The sequence below is a fragment of the Stenella coeruleoalba genome (assembly GCF_951394435.1).
Source record: "Stenella coeruleoalba genome assembly, chromosome: 13".
In the NCBI taxonomy this organism is placed as follows: Eukaryota; Metazoa; Chordata; class Mammalia; order Artiodactyla; family Delphinidae; genus Stenella; species Stenella coeruleoalba.
The window spans coordinates 66,386,771-66,403,828 of NC_137159.1; the positions used below are offsets into that span (position 1 = coordinate 66,386,771).

Below are 17,058 nucleotides of genomic sequence, written 5' to 3' on the forward strand. Positions count from 1 at the left end.
CTGCCCAAAGGGAGAGCAAGTGTGTGGGGGGGCAGGTGGGGATGGACCTTGGTGTCCAAGCATCTACATCGGCCCTCCAACAAGAGTGGGAAGGGCTCTCGCTACTTCCAGAAGGGCTGGGAGGCAAAAAGGATAAATCAGGGGAGCGCTCAACATTGCAGCCTCTTTAAAAACCTCCAGATTACGGGGGCACACGCACCTGCTAGGGCCTGAGGGGAGGGTCTGGAGAAGGAAACGGGAGGCGTTCCTGGCATCGGCATCACCTCCAGCTGGCTTTGCAGGTAGCCAGCCTCCACTGCTCTCCTCTGCCTGCCTCCCCATTACAGACCAACACACCTGAAACAAAAACAAAGGCTGGCAGTGGGCAAATCTAGAGAGAGATGAAGACTTTGTTGTCTGATGTCCCAGCAGCCAGAGCGAATGCTTGCTGGGTAGGTACTTCCTGGCTGCACTTCTCTGCTCAATGTTTTCTTTAAAATGTGTATTTTCTCTTTCATCTCCTGTTTGTTTTCTTGCCCCAGATGTTCCTTGCTAGCTTTGCACATCCCCCCATCCCAGCCCACCCCCAGAGCCCACTGGAATCCCACGGCTGCCCCCAGCCTGCTTGAGTTCAGATAAAGATCTCCAAGACGCCCGCCTCCCCGCACCCCCCAACCCCTGCTCTAAGCAGCTTCCTTTCTCAAAGGTCCGGCGTGTTGTCGCAGAGGGCTCCACTGCCCGACATCTCAAAAAAGGAAAAGAAAAGAAAAGAAAACCAACTCAGTGATTTGCAGGTGCAAAACGGAAGCCATCGTCTGACTTTTTCAGAACTATTGTGGCTCATGCTCTCCTTCCATGGTAGCGGGAAAGAACACAGTTCAGGTACAGATGCTGTCTGGTGTGACCCTGTGGGAGCCGGCGTGGACCCTACTGTTCCTTGTCTTCGTTCGGTGTCTCTTCACAGTTGTCCTGTTCATCCTCCTGGACCAAGAACTCCTCGGGGGGCCACCGGAGCTCCCCGCTCTCTACCTCCCCCTCTGTGGGCTCCACCACGATGGAGGGCAGACGGTCCTTCAGTTTGCAGCAGCGGTCGAAGTCTGACGGGTCAGGGAAGATCTGAAATAAAAGCGGAGAACCCCATCAGGTACACGTGCAGGACCGAGCCCCCGCTATACACCAGAGACCGTGCTACGCCCTTGGGATACTGGGGAGCAGCAGGTGGGATACTGCAGAGCATCAGGCAGGAGCCAGGGAACAAACTCTGGGGCAACAAGGGAAACCCAGACTAATCCTGAAGCTGAAAGTTTTCATGGCAGTGCCACCAAATTTGCGTTTGTACTTTTTGGTCTTGTTTTCAGATAAAAGAACTCAAAATCATGTCCACAGTGAGTCACATCTCCATTTGCAGCAAGCATTTTACTCTAGAAGTACAATGCATACAACAGGTGCTATAACATTAAATTCCTCCCAGGATAATTATTGGCACCTACCAGGTACTTTACATATATAATTTGGACCCAACACAGTCAGGCAGAAACATAGGTGCTGCTCACGCCACCTGAAAGAATCCAGGAGATTCCTGGAGAAGGAGGTTGCCCAAACCATTCAGCCTGGAAACGAGCAGTGGTAGAATGGGATCAAACCCAGGTCTGCCTGACTCCCAAGTCCGTGGCCAATATCACGTGCCTCTCAAGGAGACGGGTTCTGATCTCACTGTAGCTGTAAAGTCAAAGTCAAATCAGGGTTGAAGGCATGGCCCCAGACACAGGCACATGGGAACATAATCCCAGGCTCTTTTTTCACCTGTAAACAACACCCGGCTCCTTGACGGCTCTACACCTGAAAGAGTCTACTTCTCTTTCCACAGTCCTGTCAACGAGGTTCCTTTTTCTGATGCCTACTGTGTGTCCTGACCAGAGCTGGGAGAAACCCCAAACCAGGCTATAAAATCCAGGCTCTGCGGATTCCCTTTGCGCACACTGCCCTGTGACTAGAGCTGACCCAATTCTTTGCCCAGCAGCTTAAGTACTTAATCCAATGGGCTGCTGGTCTCCTGCCACACACAGCTCTCGGGGACACGCCAGAGAGCCGGAGAGAGGAGACTGTCTGAGACGCCTGGGCTCACAGAATCACACGGCACCTGCAAGGCCATCTCTTCCAACCTCTCCATTTGATAGATAAGGAAACTGAGGCCCAGAGGGGTCAGGAGACTTGCTCAGGGTCACACAGCTTGTTAATGGCAAAAGAAAGGAAAGCAGACCCTGGAGGGGGTGGAGACACACATTTGAAGAGATCCCGGGGGTTCCCTGTGCCTGGCTCTGTTCCTTGGAGGTAGCAGAAGTGCTCTCCTAGAAACTCAGGCCTTCCCAACTTCTGGGGTGTTATGAGGGTACCCAATCTTATTGCACCTAGCCCCACGCAGTGCTGTCCCCATCAAGTCCCTGACCATGTCAGGGGCCACGTGGGGCTTCCGGGAATCAGGGGCCTCAACACAACCTCCCCAATCCCTGCAGACGAGTGATTATTAACCATTTATCCAATAAAGCCCTATTGCTGGGGGATTAAGTCTTAAGCCAGCTGCACAACCAGGCATCATTAAAGACTTAACGGGGCTTATAAACAGGATGGTAATGGCGGCCAGGAGGAAAACAAGGCAGGGAGGGGCTCGGCTAGTGGGGTGAAGGGAGGGCGGGAAAGATGACGCCCCCCTGCGGGCTTTCTCTTCCTGATGCAGCCAGCCCTGCAGGTCTGCCCCTGGACTAGGCTCTGCGCACAGACCCATATGCCGAGCAGGGAGAAGGTCAAGTGGCTTACTTGGGCCCCTCCTCACTTCTCCTCTGGGGAGCCGGAGCCTCCTGCTGTGGGTGAGGACACAGGTGCCCTTCCGAGCACAAGCCTTGGGCATGAGTGAGGGGAACCCCCACGAGTGGAAAGTATGCTACAGTTTACAAAGCTTTTTCAGATACCTCCGGTAGGCCTCCCCTCCCCCCCTCCCCCGCTGCCCAGGAGCAGAGGGACCTGGGGCTCTGAGGGTCACAAGGAAGAGCCAGGATTCAAACCTAGATCTCCTGTCTTCAACACCTGTGCCTCTTGAACAATGAATGGATGCCACTGGGTCAACATGCCCACTTCACAGAAAACTGACCAGGGAGGGTGGGCAAGACGCTAGGCTTTTTTTTTTTTTTAAGATTGATTAAGATTGATTAAGATTAAGTTGGGGGTAGGAGTTTATTAATTAATTTAGGATTGATTAAGATTGATTAAGTTGGGGGTAGGAGTTTATTAATTAATTAATTAATTTTTGCCTGTGTTGTGTCTTCATTTCTGTGCGAGGGCTTTCTCTAGTTGTGGCAAGCGGGGGCCACTCTTCATTGCGGTGCGCGGGCCTCTCACTGTCGCGGCCTCTCTTGTTGTGAAGCACAGGTTCCAGACACGCAGGCTCAGTACTTGTGGCTCATGGGCCCAGTTGCTCCGTGGCATGTGGGATCCTCCCAGACCAGGGCTCGAACCTGTGTCCCCTGCATTGGCAGGCGGATTCTCAACCACTGCGCCACCAGGGAAGCCCAAGACCCTAGGCTTTAATGGCCCATTTGGCAGTTCAGGCCCCAGGATGACCATCTGGGCAGCTAGGTCCAGAAGATGAGCTGCCCCGTCCAAACGGTTGTTCTAAATCTTCAAGGACAGAGCTGCGAAATATCAAGAGGGGATGGACACCTGGCCCAAGACAGCCCTGGGCCCCTGCCTCTACCCTCTGACCTAAAGCCCAGGGCTGGGCCTGCGCTGTGACCCCCTGGCTGAGAGAGGTGGCACCCGGCTCCTAGCTAGGATCGCACCCGCTGAGGAAGAGCCAGAGAGACAGGCAGCGGCAAGGCCAGCAGAAGCAGGAGGACAACGACAAGGGCGGAGAGCATATGATTTTGTTCTAAGCCGGGAATGCGTCTTTAACTAAAAGTGGGGGGAAAAGTGTTAAAATAAGGAGGCTGCTGATGATGGAAGATATGCCAGGCACGTTTGCTGAGCAGAATCTCAATCTTCACAATAATCCTCTGAAGTATGCAGTGGTGTGATCACTTTTTATAGATGAGGAAACTGAAGCACAGAGAGGGCAAGTGACTTACTCAAGGCCACAGAGCTAGGAAGCGGCTGAACGGGGACCCAAACTCAGACCCACAGGACTTCGAATGAGGCGCTCATTTGACAACACTTGGGTCAAGCCACATCAACCTTGACATCACTTGTACAACCCTAACCAAGACCTCTCAAACGCCCGGGCCTCAGTTTCTCTTTTTAAGAAGTGAAGTGGCCTTCTGGTCTCACTAGGTGGGTGCAAAGCCTGGGCAAATACAGAGATGATAAAATGCTTTGAAGACATATGCTAAACTCAAATCGGAATGTCCTCTTTGGAGCAGTTTCAACAGGACTGCGAGAGCAGTCTCCAACAGCAGTTTCAAACTCCAAGCAAGAGGCAGAAATACTAACACAGTAATTAAAATAACTCTAAACAATGCCTTTCATACCAGGAGCCACACAATTAAGTCTTTTAAGTCCTTGGGGGAAGTCTGAGCATTGAACTTCTGATACTGCTTACTTGCCAGAGAACTTTGCTCCCTGAATTGCTCAAAGCAGGCGCCATGGAAAAAAAACTTTTTTTCTTTTACAAAGCCTGTTAATTACATTTTTAAAAATCACTATAATAATCTAACCCTCCCATCAGAGATTATATTGTATTATCAGATAATACCAATTTATGCCTCTGAAAATTGTAGCTCTCTCCAAAGACAAACAAAACGCACCCAGAACCAACCAGCTTCTCATTTCCTCACATCCAGACAGAAAGCCTTGCAGAGCAAAGCTGAGTATTTTGCCAGTACAATCTTATCTCTGACAGCTGCCTAAGAGGCTGACCCCAAGGAGGTCAAGATTTTTCCACTAAGTCATGCTTTTTAATCATCTAGGCAGCAGAAAAATGAGAGGTTGCAACGGCAGTTTGACGGGGTGGGGAAGGCAGTGGAAAAAAGGACTCAAGTCAGACTTGCCAAGCACATGACAGGTAGAGTTGGGGCAGCAGGCCAGCCCAGCATGCTGTTTGCCTGCAGGAACTGGCCAGGAATAAAGCACTGCCCCTGTTCCAAAAAGAAACTGCTTCTGGTTAAACCTCTTACCCCAAAGCGTCCCTTCTCCTTGGACTGGAGAAGGGGAAAAAAATCCTTTTCGTTTCTCTCTGAAGCAAAAGGCTCCTCTCTAAGGTGTCCAGAAAGGAAGATGGGGAGGCTCTGAGAAGCATTTCCCACCCTCACCCTCCAGGGCAGAACAGATCACAAAGCATCCATCCCAGCTGTGATTCTCTCAGCCTTGCCCCTTCCTCTGTCCACCAACACCGGACTCCACATCCAGCTGTTACACTCGGCTGCCAGGGCTGATGGCTTGGATGAAACTAATAGACACCGAGTTCCCTCCTTTGCAAATGACATCTTGGAGATCACATGCACCAAGAACATCCCGGGCCCTGCATGTCCCACTGTGGGGAACAGCAGGCATTCAAACTTGGTAATGGTCGGGCTTCCCTGGTGGCGCAGTGGTTGAGAGTCTGCCTGCCGATGCAGGGGACACGGGTTTGTGCCCCGGTCCGGGAAGATCCCACATGCGGCGGAGCGGCTGGGCCCATAAGCCATGGCCGCTGAGCCTGTGCGTCCGGAGCCTGTGCTCCGCAACGGGAGAGGCCACAACAGTGAGAGGCCCGCGTACCACAAAAACAACAACAAACAAATAAACAAAAAAAAAACTTGGTAATGGTCAATTTTATAGCGGACACTTCTTCAAAGGCATCCTTTGCCAGGTGGCCTCCAATCCCAACAGGATCTGACATTTTGGGAACTCAAATGAGTTCACTCAAAAGGTCAAAGGAGGGCCTTCCCTGGTGGCACAGTGGTTTTAAGAATCAGCCTGTCAATGCAGGGGACACGGGTTCGAGCCCTGGTCCGGTAATATCTCACAAGCTGTGGAGCAACTAAGCCCGTGTGCCACAACTACTGAGCCTGTGCTCTAGAGCTCACGAGCCACAAGTACTGAGCCCATGTGCCACAACTACTGAAGTCCGCGTGCCTAGAGCCTGTGTTCCGCAACAAGAGAAGCCACCGCAATGAGAAGCCCACGTACTGCAACAAAGAGTAGCCCCTGCTCGCCGCAACTAAAGAAAGGCCACACGCAGCAAGGAAGACCCAACGCAGCCAAAACTAAATAAATAAAATAAATTTAAAAAAAAAGGTCAAAGGAGCTTTAGGACCTTCTAGGAAGAAATGGTCTGTGAGATGTAGTTTGGATGCCAATATACTGGAATTTCTGCCTGTAGATCAGAGCTGTCCAACAGAACTTTCCGCAATAATGGAAATATTTTCTATCTGCGCTGTCCAATGGCAAACACCAGCCACATGTGTCTCTTAAGCACTTGAGGCTAAAATTTTTAATTCCCTTTCATTTTTATTAATATAAATTTATATGAAATATGTAAAGTTAATATAAATTGAAACAGCTACACAAATAAATAGATAAATATGAGGACAGTGAAAGCAGGACCGTCCAGGAAAGCTCAGGATGCTTGGCTAATAGACCGGGAGGCCTGAGAGCAGAGAAGTCTGGGGTTGAAGGTGAGCCCCTGGAGATGCGAAATTAGTCAGCAGGCTTTTGTTGAAAGTATAAAAGTCACCGGTCAGTCGGCTCCCATTTCACCTACAGAGGGGAACTGAAAGGTAATACCAGGGCTCCAAAGGCCCGAAATTTGGGGGCCTAGCTATCGACTGTCTGCCTCTAAGCCAGGTGACCTAAACCTGGCTGCCTCTGGGGTGGGAGAGAAGAGAGATGCCTGGCACCTAGGATGGAAAATGAGCGACTCTGGTTGGAGCAGCCCTCCCCTGTGTGCGTGCATCCCTCAGCCGTCACCCCTGACAAACAACCCGAGCTGGCCACAAAGAAGGTGGAGGGCTCGGCAAAGAGCTGAGAGATGCTAATAGGGAAAGCGGACACCAGCAGGTAGAGGAGATGAAAGGTGGTTAACTAGATACAAAGGGCTAATTACCAGCTCTGCAAGCTGAGACCCAGGGAGCTCGGCCATCCTGCTCCTCTTTGCTGGGGTGGAACAGAGGAAGGAGGCGTGCTGGGGTGCGGGGGAGAGGGCAGGTGGGACAGAGGGCCTGCGATGAATAACCAGGTGGCTCTCCAAGGCCCCAAGAGGGATCTGCCTCGGCATCCAAAACCACACAGTGTGTCTCTCCCCTCTCTGGTTCCAGAGGAGGGGGTAGAAATGAACCTCAAACCTGTGATGGAAAATCTCCACTCCCACAGGTAGACCAGGAGTCTGAAAGATCTGGCTTTTCCCTTGTCCCCGTGCTTTGTTATCTCTATGACTGGGGTCAAGTCGTTTTAACTTCTCTGAGCCTCAGCTGCCTCGTGAGTAAGATGAGGAAGGAATTTCCACTCTACAGTATTGTTGAAAGGATTACACGATGCTTCAGCCTGAGTGCCAGCACGGAAGCCAACAGGCTCAAAGATGTGGAGGCCCATCGCCCCCCTTTCCTCATTTATAAATTGGGATTACTACTAATTCCCATCTTATAGGCTTTGGAGAGAATTAAATACAGGTATGTCTGTATGTTCTATAAACTTTAAATTCCTAATGATGGTTCTTATTAGGTAAAGCTGGGGTCCCCAGGGAGCATTTACAGTAAGGCACTGGAACGTCTGTAGCTGTGGCTTGGGACAGGAGGAAATTAGCAGCACTCCTGGGCTTGTGCTCACAAAGTCTAGGCCAGGTTCTCTGGACTTCTCCTACAGTACCTCTCTTTTCCCAGGGCATTGGTTAGGCCAACTGGAATGGAAGCCACTGCCTTGTCCAGATCCTGGCCTTTCAGTGGAAGCCCCTGCAGCGTAAGTCTCCCCATTACGCACCCTCCCCTCCTTCCCCCAGCCTACTCTAGGGGCCTGCCGCCTGGGTTTCTTATTTTTCCTGGAGAATAACAATGGATGGGCCTTGTGTGTTTATTCGTTCCTAGGAAGGGCTGGTTTCTAACAATGGGCAGATCTCTACCAGCATCCTGCTCTGACAAAGGCTGAGTGAATGAGGGGCAGCTAATTCAAAAGAAAAGTACACCCTGCTTTTTGTCCCCTAACAATACGTGAAGGCAAGAAATATGTTCTTTGAAATCCTCGCCTCCTGCTATTTTATCATCATCATCATTATTTGCATTTTATTGACTTTTCAGAGTGAAACGTGGGTGGCAAGAACAGAAAGAATTATAGCAAAGGGGCACAGTGGCTACTGCCTGGATTCAGAGGATGGGGAAGAACATTCTAACACCTCCACTCAGATGCTAATGACCTCATTCTCCATCCTTGAGACTCACGTCACGCAAATCTCCCCTGGACTGGGGTTATAGACTATCCACCTCACCCTCTCCTACACTTCTCTGGTGTCTCTAATCCTACAGGAGACTTGAGCAGAGATTTGGGGCTTTATTAACAACTGTTGGATCTCCTTCCTTTGGATTAAAGATGCTTAAGCCTCCAGCCTTGAAACTTAAAAGAAAAGGAAATCCTCTGGATAAACACCATCTTTCATAAACATCTCTCCAACACACACCCATCCTGCAAGTCAGGAGTTCCAAATTCCAATTAATTAGCACGAATTGCTGCAGATAATTCGGGCCCAGCGAGCTGATGGGGCTTTTGTAATGTTACAGAACATCTCTCAAAGTTCTCCAGGGTGGTAAGAAAACACTGCAGCTTTCTGGCATAGGATGATTTCAAATACCCCCATCCAAATATGCCCCCTGACTATCTCATTATTGCCCTTTGAAAAGAAGACATGCTTCCCAGTCATCTCTTGGGGGCCTTGGGGGATGGCCTCTCTCTCTCTCTCTCTCTCTCTCTCTCCTGCTGGTGCCACCCAGGTGTCCCACAGCCACACACCCTCTCTCAGAAAGCCCAGACTGACAGGGCTGCCATTTCCAACCATTCCCTCATTCTTTGTTTTGGAGACAAAAATCTTGAATATTTAGCCTGGTCCCATAGCCTCCCATTCTCTTCTTGTCTGGGGTTCCCCTATTACCTGGCTTCCAAAACCATCGTTGGATGGAAACCACTCTCAAGTCTCTGAGGACTTGCTTACAGCCCAGGCCCAGGGCCCTGCTTGGCCTTCAGTCACCACGACCTCTGCAGCACACTACCAGGCCAGCCTGCTTCAAGGCTGCTTCTCTCCTGATTCTCATGACCCTGCTCAGGTTCACCTGACCTGTCTAACCTCACCTTCCCTGTGCCCTCCCTGGACTTGGTGTCAGCCTAGGCTTTTCTCTGGACTCAGGCAGCTTCCTGGCTTCCACTGTCCATCTTAGGCTGAGGATTCCCCAATCCACGGCTTCACTGCCCTTTCCACCATCTGTGAAAGTCTCCACTTGGATGACATCCATCACCCCCAACTCACCTTTTCCCAAAGTGAGGTCATCAGCTAGTTTATATCTTTCTTTAAGTTAAAAACTTTTCTTCCCCTCTCCAACAGGAAGCCTTGCTTGATAGTAGGTCCAGTAAAAGAGGCCTGGAGATTATAGTTGATCGCAACTGCAGTATTGATGTGAAAACACTGAAGCAAACAGGGCTATGTTCCTAGAGGTCCGCTAATCTCATGGAGACCATCTACACCACCTGCACTAACAGGGAGGTGATGCCCAGCTAGCGTCTGATCAGACACATTCTGTTCAGTCTAGAGCAGTGGTTCTCAAAGCTTAATTCCTGAGCTCCTTTCAGGGACAGAGTGTCCATGGAGTTAAAATATTTTCTTAGTAATACTAAGATGTTATTTGCCGTTTTTCCTGTGCTGATACTTGCGCTAATGGTATAAAAAGCAACGGTGGGTGAAATTGCTGGCACCTGAGCAAGAATTAATGCTGGCGGCAGCTGCAAACTGTGCTGGTGGTCATTGTATTCGTCACCACCTCCCACTTGCAATTAAAAAAAAACAAAAAAACAACTTCGGGCTTCCCTGGTGGCGCAGTCGTTGGGCGTCTGCCTGCCGATACAGGGGACGCGGGTTCTGTGCCCCGGTCCGGGAGGATCCCACATGCCGTGGAGCGGCTGGGCCCGTAAGCCATGGCCGCTGAGCCTGCGCGTCCGGAGCCTGTGCTCCGCAATGGGAGAGGCCACAACAGTGAGAGGCCCGCGTACAGCAAAAAAAAAAAAAAAAAACAAAAAAACTTCATGTCCTTGATGAAGCAGTAAAGATTAATTTTTATTAAATATTGACTGTTAAGTACATGTTGTTTAATATACTCTGTGATGAAATGCAAAGTCGTTATACAACACTTCTGGTGCACATCAGAGCACAATGGTTGTCTCGCAGAAAAGCATTTATGGGATTGAGTGGTGAGCCGCTTTTTCCATGGGACGCCATTTTTAGTTGAAAGAATGACTGACCAACAACCATGGTTATTCAGACTTGGGTATTTGGCAGACCTGAGCCTAATATTTCAAAGAAAATGAGCCTGATATTTCAAAAAAATGACTGATGGTATTTGTTACCAATGATAAAAACTGAGGTCTCAAGCAAAAATTAGAATTTTGTAAAACTTGTATCAGCCACCATAATCTTGACAGTTTCCTATCACTTGAAGAATTTCTGATGAGACCACATATTAACTAATGTGATTTTTTTTGATATTATGTAACAAAATGTGTTAACTTTGGAAGATCTGCATAACTCAGCAAACCTATATTTTCCAAATGATCAGTACAGCACGTTATGAAAACAAGCATGCGTAAAAGATTCGTTCAAAGTGCAAGATAGGCTAATGAATTTTAATGTAAGAGTACAGAAAGTTCATTGATAAGGTTTCAGATTCCACATTACCACTAACCTTTAAGAAACTACCACTTACTGAGTTTTGCCAAAATATCAAAGAAAAATATATGAAAAGGCTACTAAAATATTTCTCCCTTTTCTAAGTACATATCTGCATAGGCCAGATTTTCTTCACGTACTTCAACCAACACCGATCACAACAGATTGGAAGCAGAAGCAGATGTGAGACTCTAGCTGTCTTCTATTAAGCCAGATATCAAACAGATTTGCAAAAATGTGAAACCTTTCTTTGTGCTGAACTTTTTTTTTGTTTTGGAAAATATATTTATTTTTATTAAAAATCATTACTTATATTAACATGTAATGGTTTTATTGTCATTTTAAAGGAATTAATAAATAATAAAATTTTTAAACTTTTAATATCAAAAGATATAACCCACATAAACAAATATCTCTGGGGGTCCTAAATAATTTTTTAAAAAGTAAAAGGAACTGAGATTTAAAAATTTGAGAGCCAATGGCCTGGAGAAAAAAATACCTTCACAAAGATGACTCCATAAATCAAGGTTGAAGGATAATATGTTTTAAAACTGGAAAAGATTTGAGGGGAACATAAGAGGTGCCTTCAAATACTTAAAAGGCTGACATGAAGTCTAAGAGAGAGCAGATTTTTTTTTAACTCCAGGGGGCCTATCTAAAATCAGAATGGAGGATTTCACTGCATTATACAACTTCTAACAAAAATGATAGAATCAACTCTCTCCATTACAGATGGGGAAGGCAAGGTCCAAAGAGATGCTGGGAGTTGCCTGAAATGACATAGACAGTAGCAAAGCCAAGATTAGAAACCAGTTATCCAGATTCATACTTCATAATCCCGCTGCACTGAAAGGTTCTGAGCTCCGTATCACTGGCAATGTCCAAAGAACACGTAAGTGACCCAGTGCCACGCTACTGTAGAGTGCATTCTCACATCTGATAGAGACTGGCCCAGTCTCAAAGGTACCCTCCCCCTCTGGGATGCTATTGTATCTCAGTTTTGATCCCAAGGAAAATATCTATATCCACGATCTCCAAACTTGGAGATTGAAAGAATCTTGAAAGAATTTTGAAAGAATTGAAAGAATTTTGAAAAACTGTCTCCTTTCACACCTTTTAAAACCGACACCTAAAACTTCTGCTATATTATAAATATTACCATTTAAAAATAAATTTTTATGCCACTCTTTTAAATAAGTACTCAATGGCTTATAAACACCATAGCAATTTGATATCTACCATCACCTATTTTAAAAACTCATAAGCAAGCTCGTAAGTCAAATCTTATTCCTTTCTCTACTTGAAAATGTATTTCCATTCTACTGCTCCATAGAATTTTATATTAATGTATTTTCATGTTTGAAAGTTTTTAGTCATTAGCTTTTTTCATACTTCTCTGCAATAAAAAGATGTATTTGTAAATTGGCTTTTAATGTTTTTATGTCCCATGACCCTAAGCCTTGTTAGTTAAAAAAATAAAGTTCTGGATTGGCTTATTGCAGCTATTAGTATATAAGTAATCAATAAACATACCACAAATAATAATTAAACGCAAAGGTAATTTTTCACTGGTTTTTTTATAGATAGGTGGGATTTATGACGCTTCTTAGACAGTAACATTTTTAAATGGTCCATTTGTTCGATTCTCCTAAGGTTTCTATACGCTGGGAAGGCACCTTAAAAGATTCACGTAGGTGAGAAGCAGGTCCTCTTACAAAGGGGGTGGAGGGCAATCTTGATAGGAAAGGTAGGAAAAGAAAACTGGTGAAGCCTGTCTTCAGGAAACGCAATTTTAGAAAAGGAACAGAAGGAAGCTAAAGATGTGGAAATTGATTTCTCCAAAATGCTCTCTGCTGTCGTATCCCTTGAAAGTTTCTGTGAACCTCAGGGGCAGCTGAGGTTTTAACACTTTGGTTTTAACACTTTGTTAAAACATGAAGGGGTGTATACATAGAACCTGATTAAGAAGTAATCTGGCATTAAAACCTCCAATATTAGGGTGCCAAGGAAAACAGCCAAGAACGTTTCTGATATGGCTTTAACTGCTATATCCAAGGGGGCAAAGGACCAAAGAAATACAGAAATCATAATTTAGTATTAGGTTATCTTTAAGAATGCTTCCGTCCAAGAGGACAGATTCAACTCTTGAAGAAAAAAAACTCCTTCATGGTAACAACGGTGATGCCAGTCCCAGGAAGTCAGGCACCACCATGGTTACGCTTTCCCGTCCACATACACACTATGGCTCAATTATATTTTTTCTTTACTCACTTGTTTAAAACATTTAAAAAATAAAATAAAATTCTATCACTACATAAATGGAAAAGTAGTATTACTTGTCATAGGTAATAACCATAAAATACACTAACATTTTCAAAGTTTGTCTGTGTAACACCTAAATTAACTTTGTAAACCGCCAGGCATATTGGACTCTACTGGAACATTGGCCTAGGCTGTTTACCTGTCGCAAAGAACCTGGAGCCTTGCGGTGCTATTGGGTGGAAGGCCCTTGAACACTGGCCCAAGACTTCCATTATGTTCAGATCTACTTCTAAGAGCCCAGTTTATCCTTGATTCCAGGGAAGCAATATTTCTAAAACCATGACCATTCCATAAGCCAGACCTGGAACCCCAGGAAAACCAAGATGGTTCAGGGGACTAAACGTGCGTCTGTTCAACCTTCGTGGGTATCCAAGCCAAGGCAACTACCCTGGTCTTCCTCAAGGTCACACGGTGCTCCAATGTCATTAACAGAATAAAGGAGATAAGTAGGGGGATCGCCAACTCATATACATTTGTAATTCACAGAGCATGTCAACATACCCACTAGGGGACAAGAATGTCCCTGGCTAATTTGCAATGCTGGCTAAATGGTGCCTAAACATCATTAACTGTTATCATCTCTGCTCAAAATAAGCAGTTAACAAACTAGGGGAAGATGTACAACATCTCCCAAACACTTTAAAGTAACCAAACACCTTTCTGACTCTCTCCACAAAGCTCCTCCATCATCCCATTGGTATAGATTTTACAACCCTGAGATTCTATTTGTAGAGCTTTCAATGCTGGGAGCTTATACTATGATAAACTCTTTTATTTGTCTTCTGTTATTAAGGTAATATATAATCAAGAGGCTTAATGATGTTTAATCTCTTTGATTCAGCAATTCTACTTCCAGGAATTTATTCTGAGGAAACAAATCAGACCTGCGCAGAGATTTGTGTAAAATGATATTCAAAGCAGTGTTCTCTGTAAGAACAAAAGATGCCACAACCTAAATATTCAGCAATAAGTGGTACATAACAAAATGAAATGCCATTTTACAAAGAAAACCAAGTGACAGGAACATAGTCACAATATTATACGAAGTGAAAAAAGATTCACTCTGGCACATACAGTTTTACCTCAATTTTATTTTTTTAATAAAAATGCATATAAAATACTGGAAGTAAACATACCAAAATATTTCAGTGATAGGAATATAGGCATTTAAAATTTCGTTTGTACTTCTCTATATTTTCCTAAATTTCTAAAAGGAATTAATATCACCTTTATAATTATAACACACACACACACACACACACACACACACACACACACACACTCTCTTACACCTTTTGACTCAGAAATTCTATTCCTAAGACTCTAAGGAAATAGTATAAACTATGGACAAAGATTTATATATAAAATTATATATAAATTATCACATTATTTATAAGAGAAAAATATATACAATTTAAAAATAATTCAACAATTGGAGAATGGTGAAAAAATCATGTTGTAACTTTATAACTTTGTGCAGTTATTAAAATGCTGGCTTTGAAGCATTTTTAAGATAAATTTTGGGCTTCCCTGGTGGTGCAGTGGTTAAGAATCCGTCTGCCAATGCAAGGGACACGGGTTCGAGCCCTGGTCCAGGAAGATCCCACATGCCGTGGAGCAACTAAGCCTGTGTGCCACAACTACTGAGACTGCGCTCTACAGCTCATGAGCCAGAACTACTGAGCCCATGAGCCACAACTACGGAAGCCCGCGTGCCTAGAGCCCGTGCTCCGCAACAAGAGAAGCCACCGCAATGAGAAGCCTGCACACCACAACGAAGAGCAGCCCCCGCTCGCCGCACCTAGAGAAAAGCCCGTGCACAGCTACAAAGACCCAACTCAGCCAAAAATAAAAATAAATAGAATAAATTAATTTATTAAAAAAAAGATAAGTTGTGATGATGTGATGCTGATGACTTACATACCATTAAGTAAAAAAGCAGAACACAACCCTGTGTGATCTTGGCCATATAAAAACAACTTCTGTGGAAAAGATGCTAAAATGTTAACAGTTGTGATTTATGCATGGTGAGATTATGGTGACTGGAAAAAAAAGTTTAAAGAAGAAAATAAAAATTCCATAATGGGCCTATGCTACTTTAAAAATTTGAAAAGTAAGCATAAGAATAATAAAATACATAGTTTGCCAGTGAAAATATGAAATTACTCAAAAAAGGGGAAGGAAAAGAAAATTTTCCTGTAATTACAGCACTCTGATCTAAAACAACTGCTATTAACATTCTGCTGTCTGCCCTTTTGGTCGTGTGTGTGTGTGCGCATGTGTGTGTGAGTTCATGTAAGTGCATGCGAGTGTGTGTGTGTGTGTGTGTGTGTGTGTGTGCGTGTGTGCGTGTGAGCCTCTGTAGGCATCTCAGGCTCTGTCCCATGGGGATCAGCGGCTGAGCCTGGGGCTGCCCACACACCTTGGGCTAATGCTCACCTGCGGATAAATTAGAACTGACACATAGGGCTGTGTCTGGAGAAAATGGTTAGGAATTTGGGAAAACCAAGGATGCTCTCAAATCCAGGGTGGACATGTGTTTCAAGTTCTACAAAGTAAAGACAGGAGATGAATTCAAGGTATACTAATTAATTCTGCCTGGCAACCACCTTCAGGTTCAAGTTAGGAGAAAGTCAGACCTAGAGACCAACGCCCCCCCACCCCCCGGACTGAGGTTTGTGACTTCCCTCTTTGCTCAGGGCAGTTCTCCTTTGGATGAGAGATCTGGAACCTTCCTTCCCATTGGCTCCAGTACAATTACTGGCTGAGTTGCAAGCAGTCGATGTCGCTTCAGCTAAATGCTTGGGTGCCTCTTCTATACAGTTTACCTAAAAGGGGCTTCTGACAGTGTAAGGCAATTAATTCTAGCAGTGAGGGGACTGAGGGAGCTCCCAAACTTCCCTTGAGGTCAAAACAGGCTGGAGAAACTTTTGGCAAATATTAATTTTTTTCTAAGATAGGTCTGTGCAACGAGGGGCCCTCCCCCAGTCAAGGAGTGGGGAGCAGACACAGGAGCTGATTGACTGATCAAGAATCCTCCTGAGCTGGGCTCCGGGACAAGGGAAGGGCAGGTGGCGAGGCGAGAGACAGCCGAGGGGGGCGCAGGGTCTATGAGACTGAAAAGGAACGAAGCCCCGGCAACTCTGGGCCCCGTGTGAATGAGGGCCTGTCTTCATCCTCCGAGGAGTATTTCAGGACTCGGGCCTGACAGATCATTTCAGGACATTCACTAGACACCCAGGAATAGCTCTTGGCTCCAGTCACAAGATTCGCCACCCAAACTCATCCATTTCCCTAATGGTACAATCCTCCTCTCTATCCGACCCGGGAGACTGGGTCACCATAGAGAAAATGCTGATTCTATAAAAACCCGCGCCGTGGGATAGCCGAGGTGGAGGCATAATTCTCAGTTCAGGAAAGGGAGAGAGGAGGTGTCCAATCAATCATACAGCATCCATTAAGCAACTACTCGCAGGACACTGTGCCCGGCATTGTGGGAACAAAGCCGTCTAAGACACAGACCCTGGGCCTGGAGAGGGATGAACACACCACCGCCTGAGAGGCCTCAGGCCTAACACAGGCCCTTTGAGAGAAGGCCAGGTTGTATGGCTCCAGTGTGTGTCACATTGGCTAGGGAAGCGAAGAAAGCTTGTTCTCTCCCTGGCAGTGCTACAGACTCACTGCTGTGACCACAGTGTGTGTGTTGGGGAGGAACCCCATGGGAATAATTCCAGCCCTCTGCAGGCCCTCACCCAGGGGCATTGCAAAACACTGAACACCATGTTTGTGTCAAGGCCTTGGGCACTGAAGGAAGGTGCTGGATCCCTCATACAAAGGAGACGTGACCTGAAACTGACGTGACCTGGGCACTGGCT

At 46.2% G+C, this 17,058-nt stretch overlaps 1 protein-coding gene across 3 annotated transcripts in view; it reads right to left on the reverse strand.

Moving 5' to 3' along the window:
- Nucleotides 1-661: 661 nt before the first annotated feature.
- Nucleotides 662-17,058, reverse strand: part of LBH (LBH regulator of WNT signaling pathway) — an 82,866-nt gene continuing 66,469 nt past the window's right edge. For all 3 annotated transcript variants that reach the window (XM_079940090.1, XM_079940091.1, XM_079940092.1), the window contains one exon: nucleotides 662-1,095. In XM_079940090.1, coding sequence (XP_079796216.1) covers nucleotides 907-1,095 — 189 coding nt within the window. In that variant the 3' untranslated portion in view covers nucleotides 662-906. The remainder of the gene's footprint in view (nucleotides 1,096-17,058) is intronic.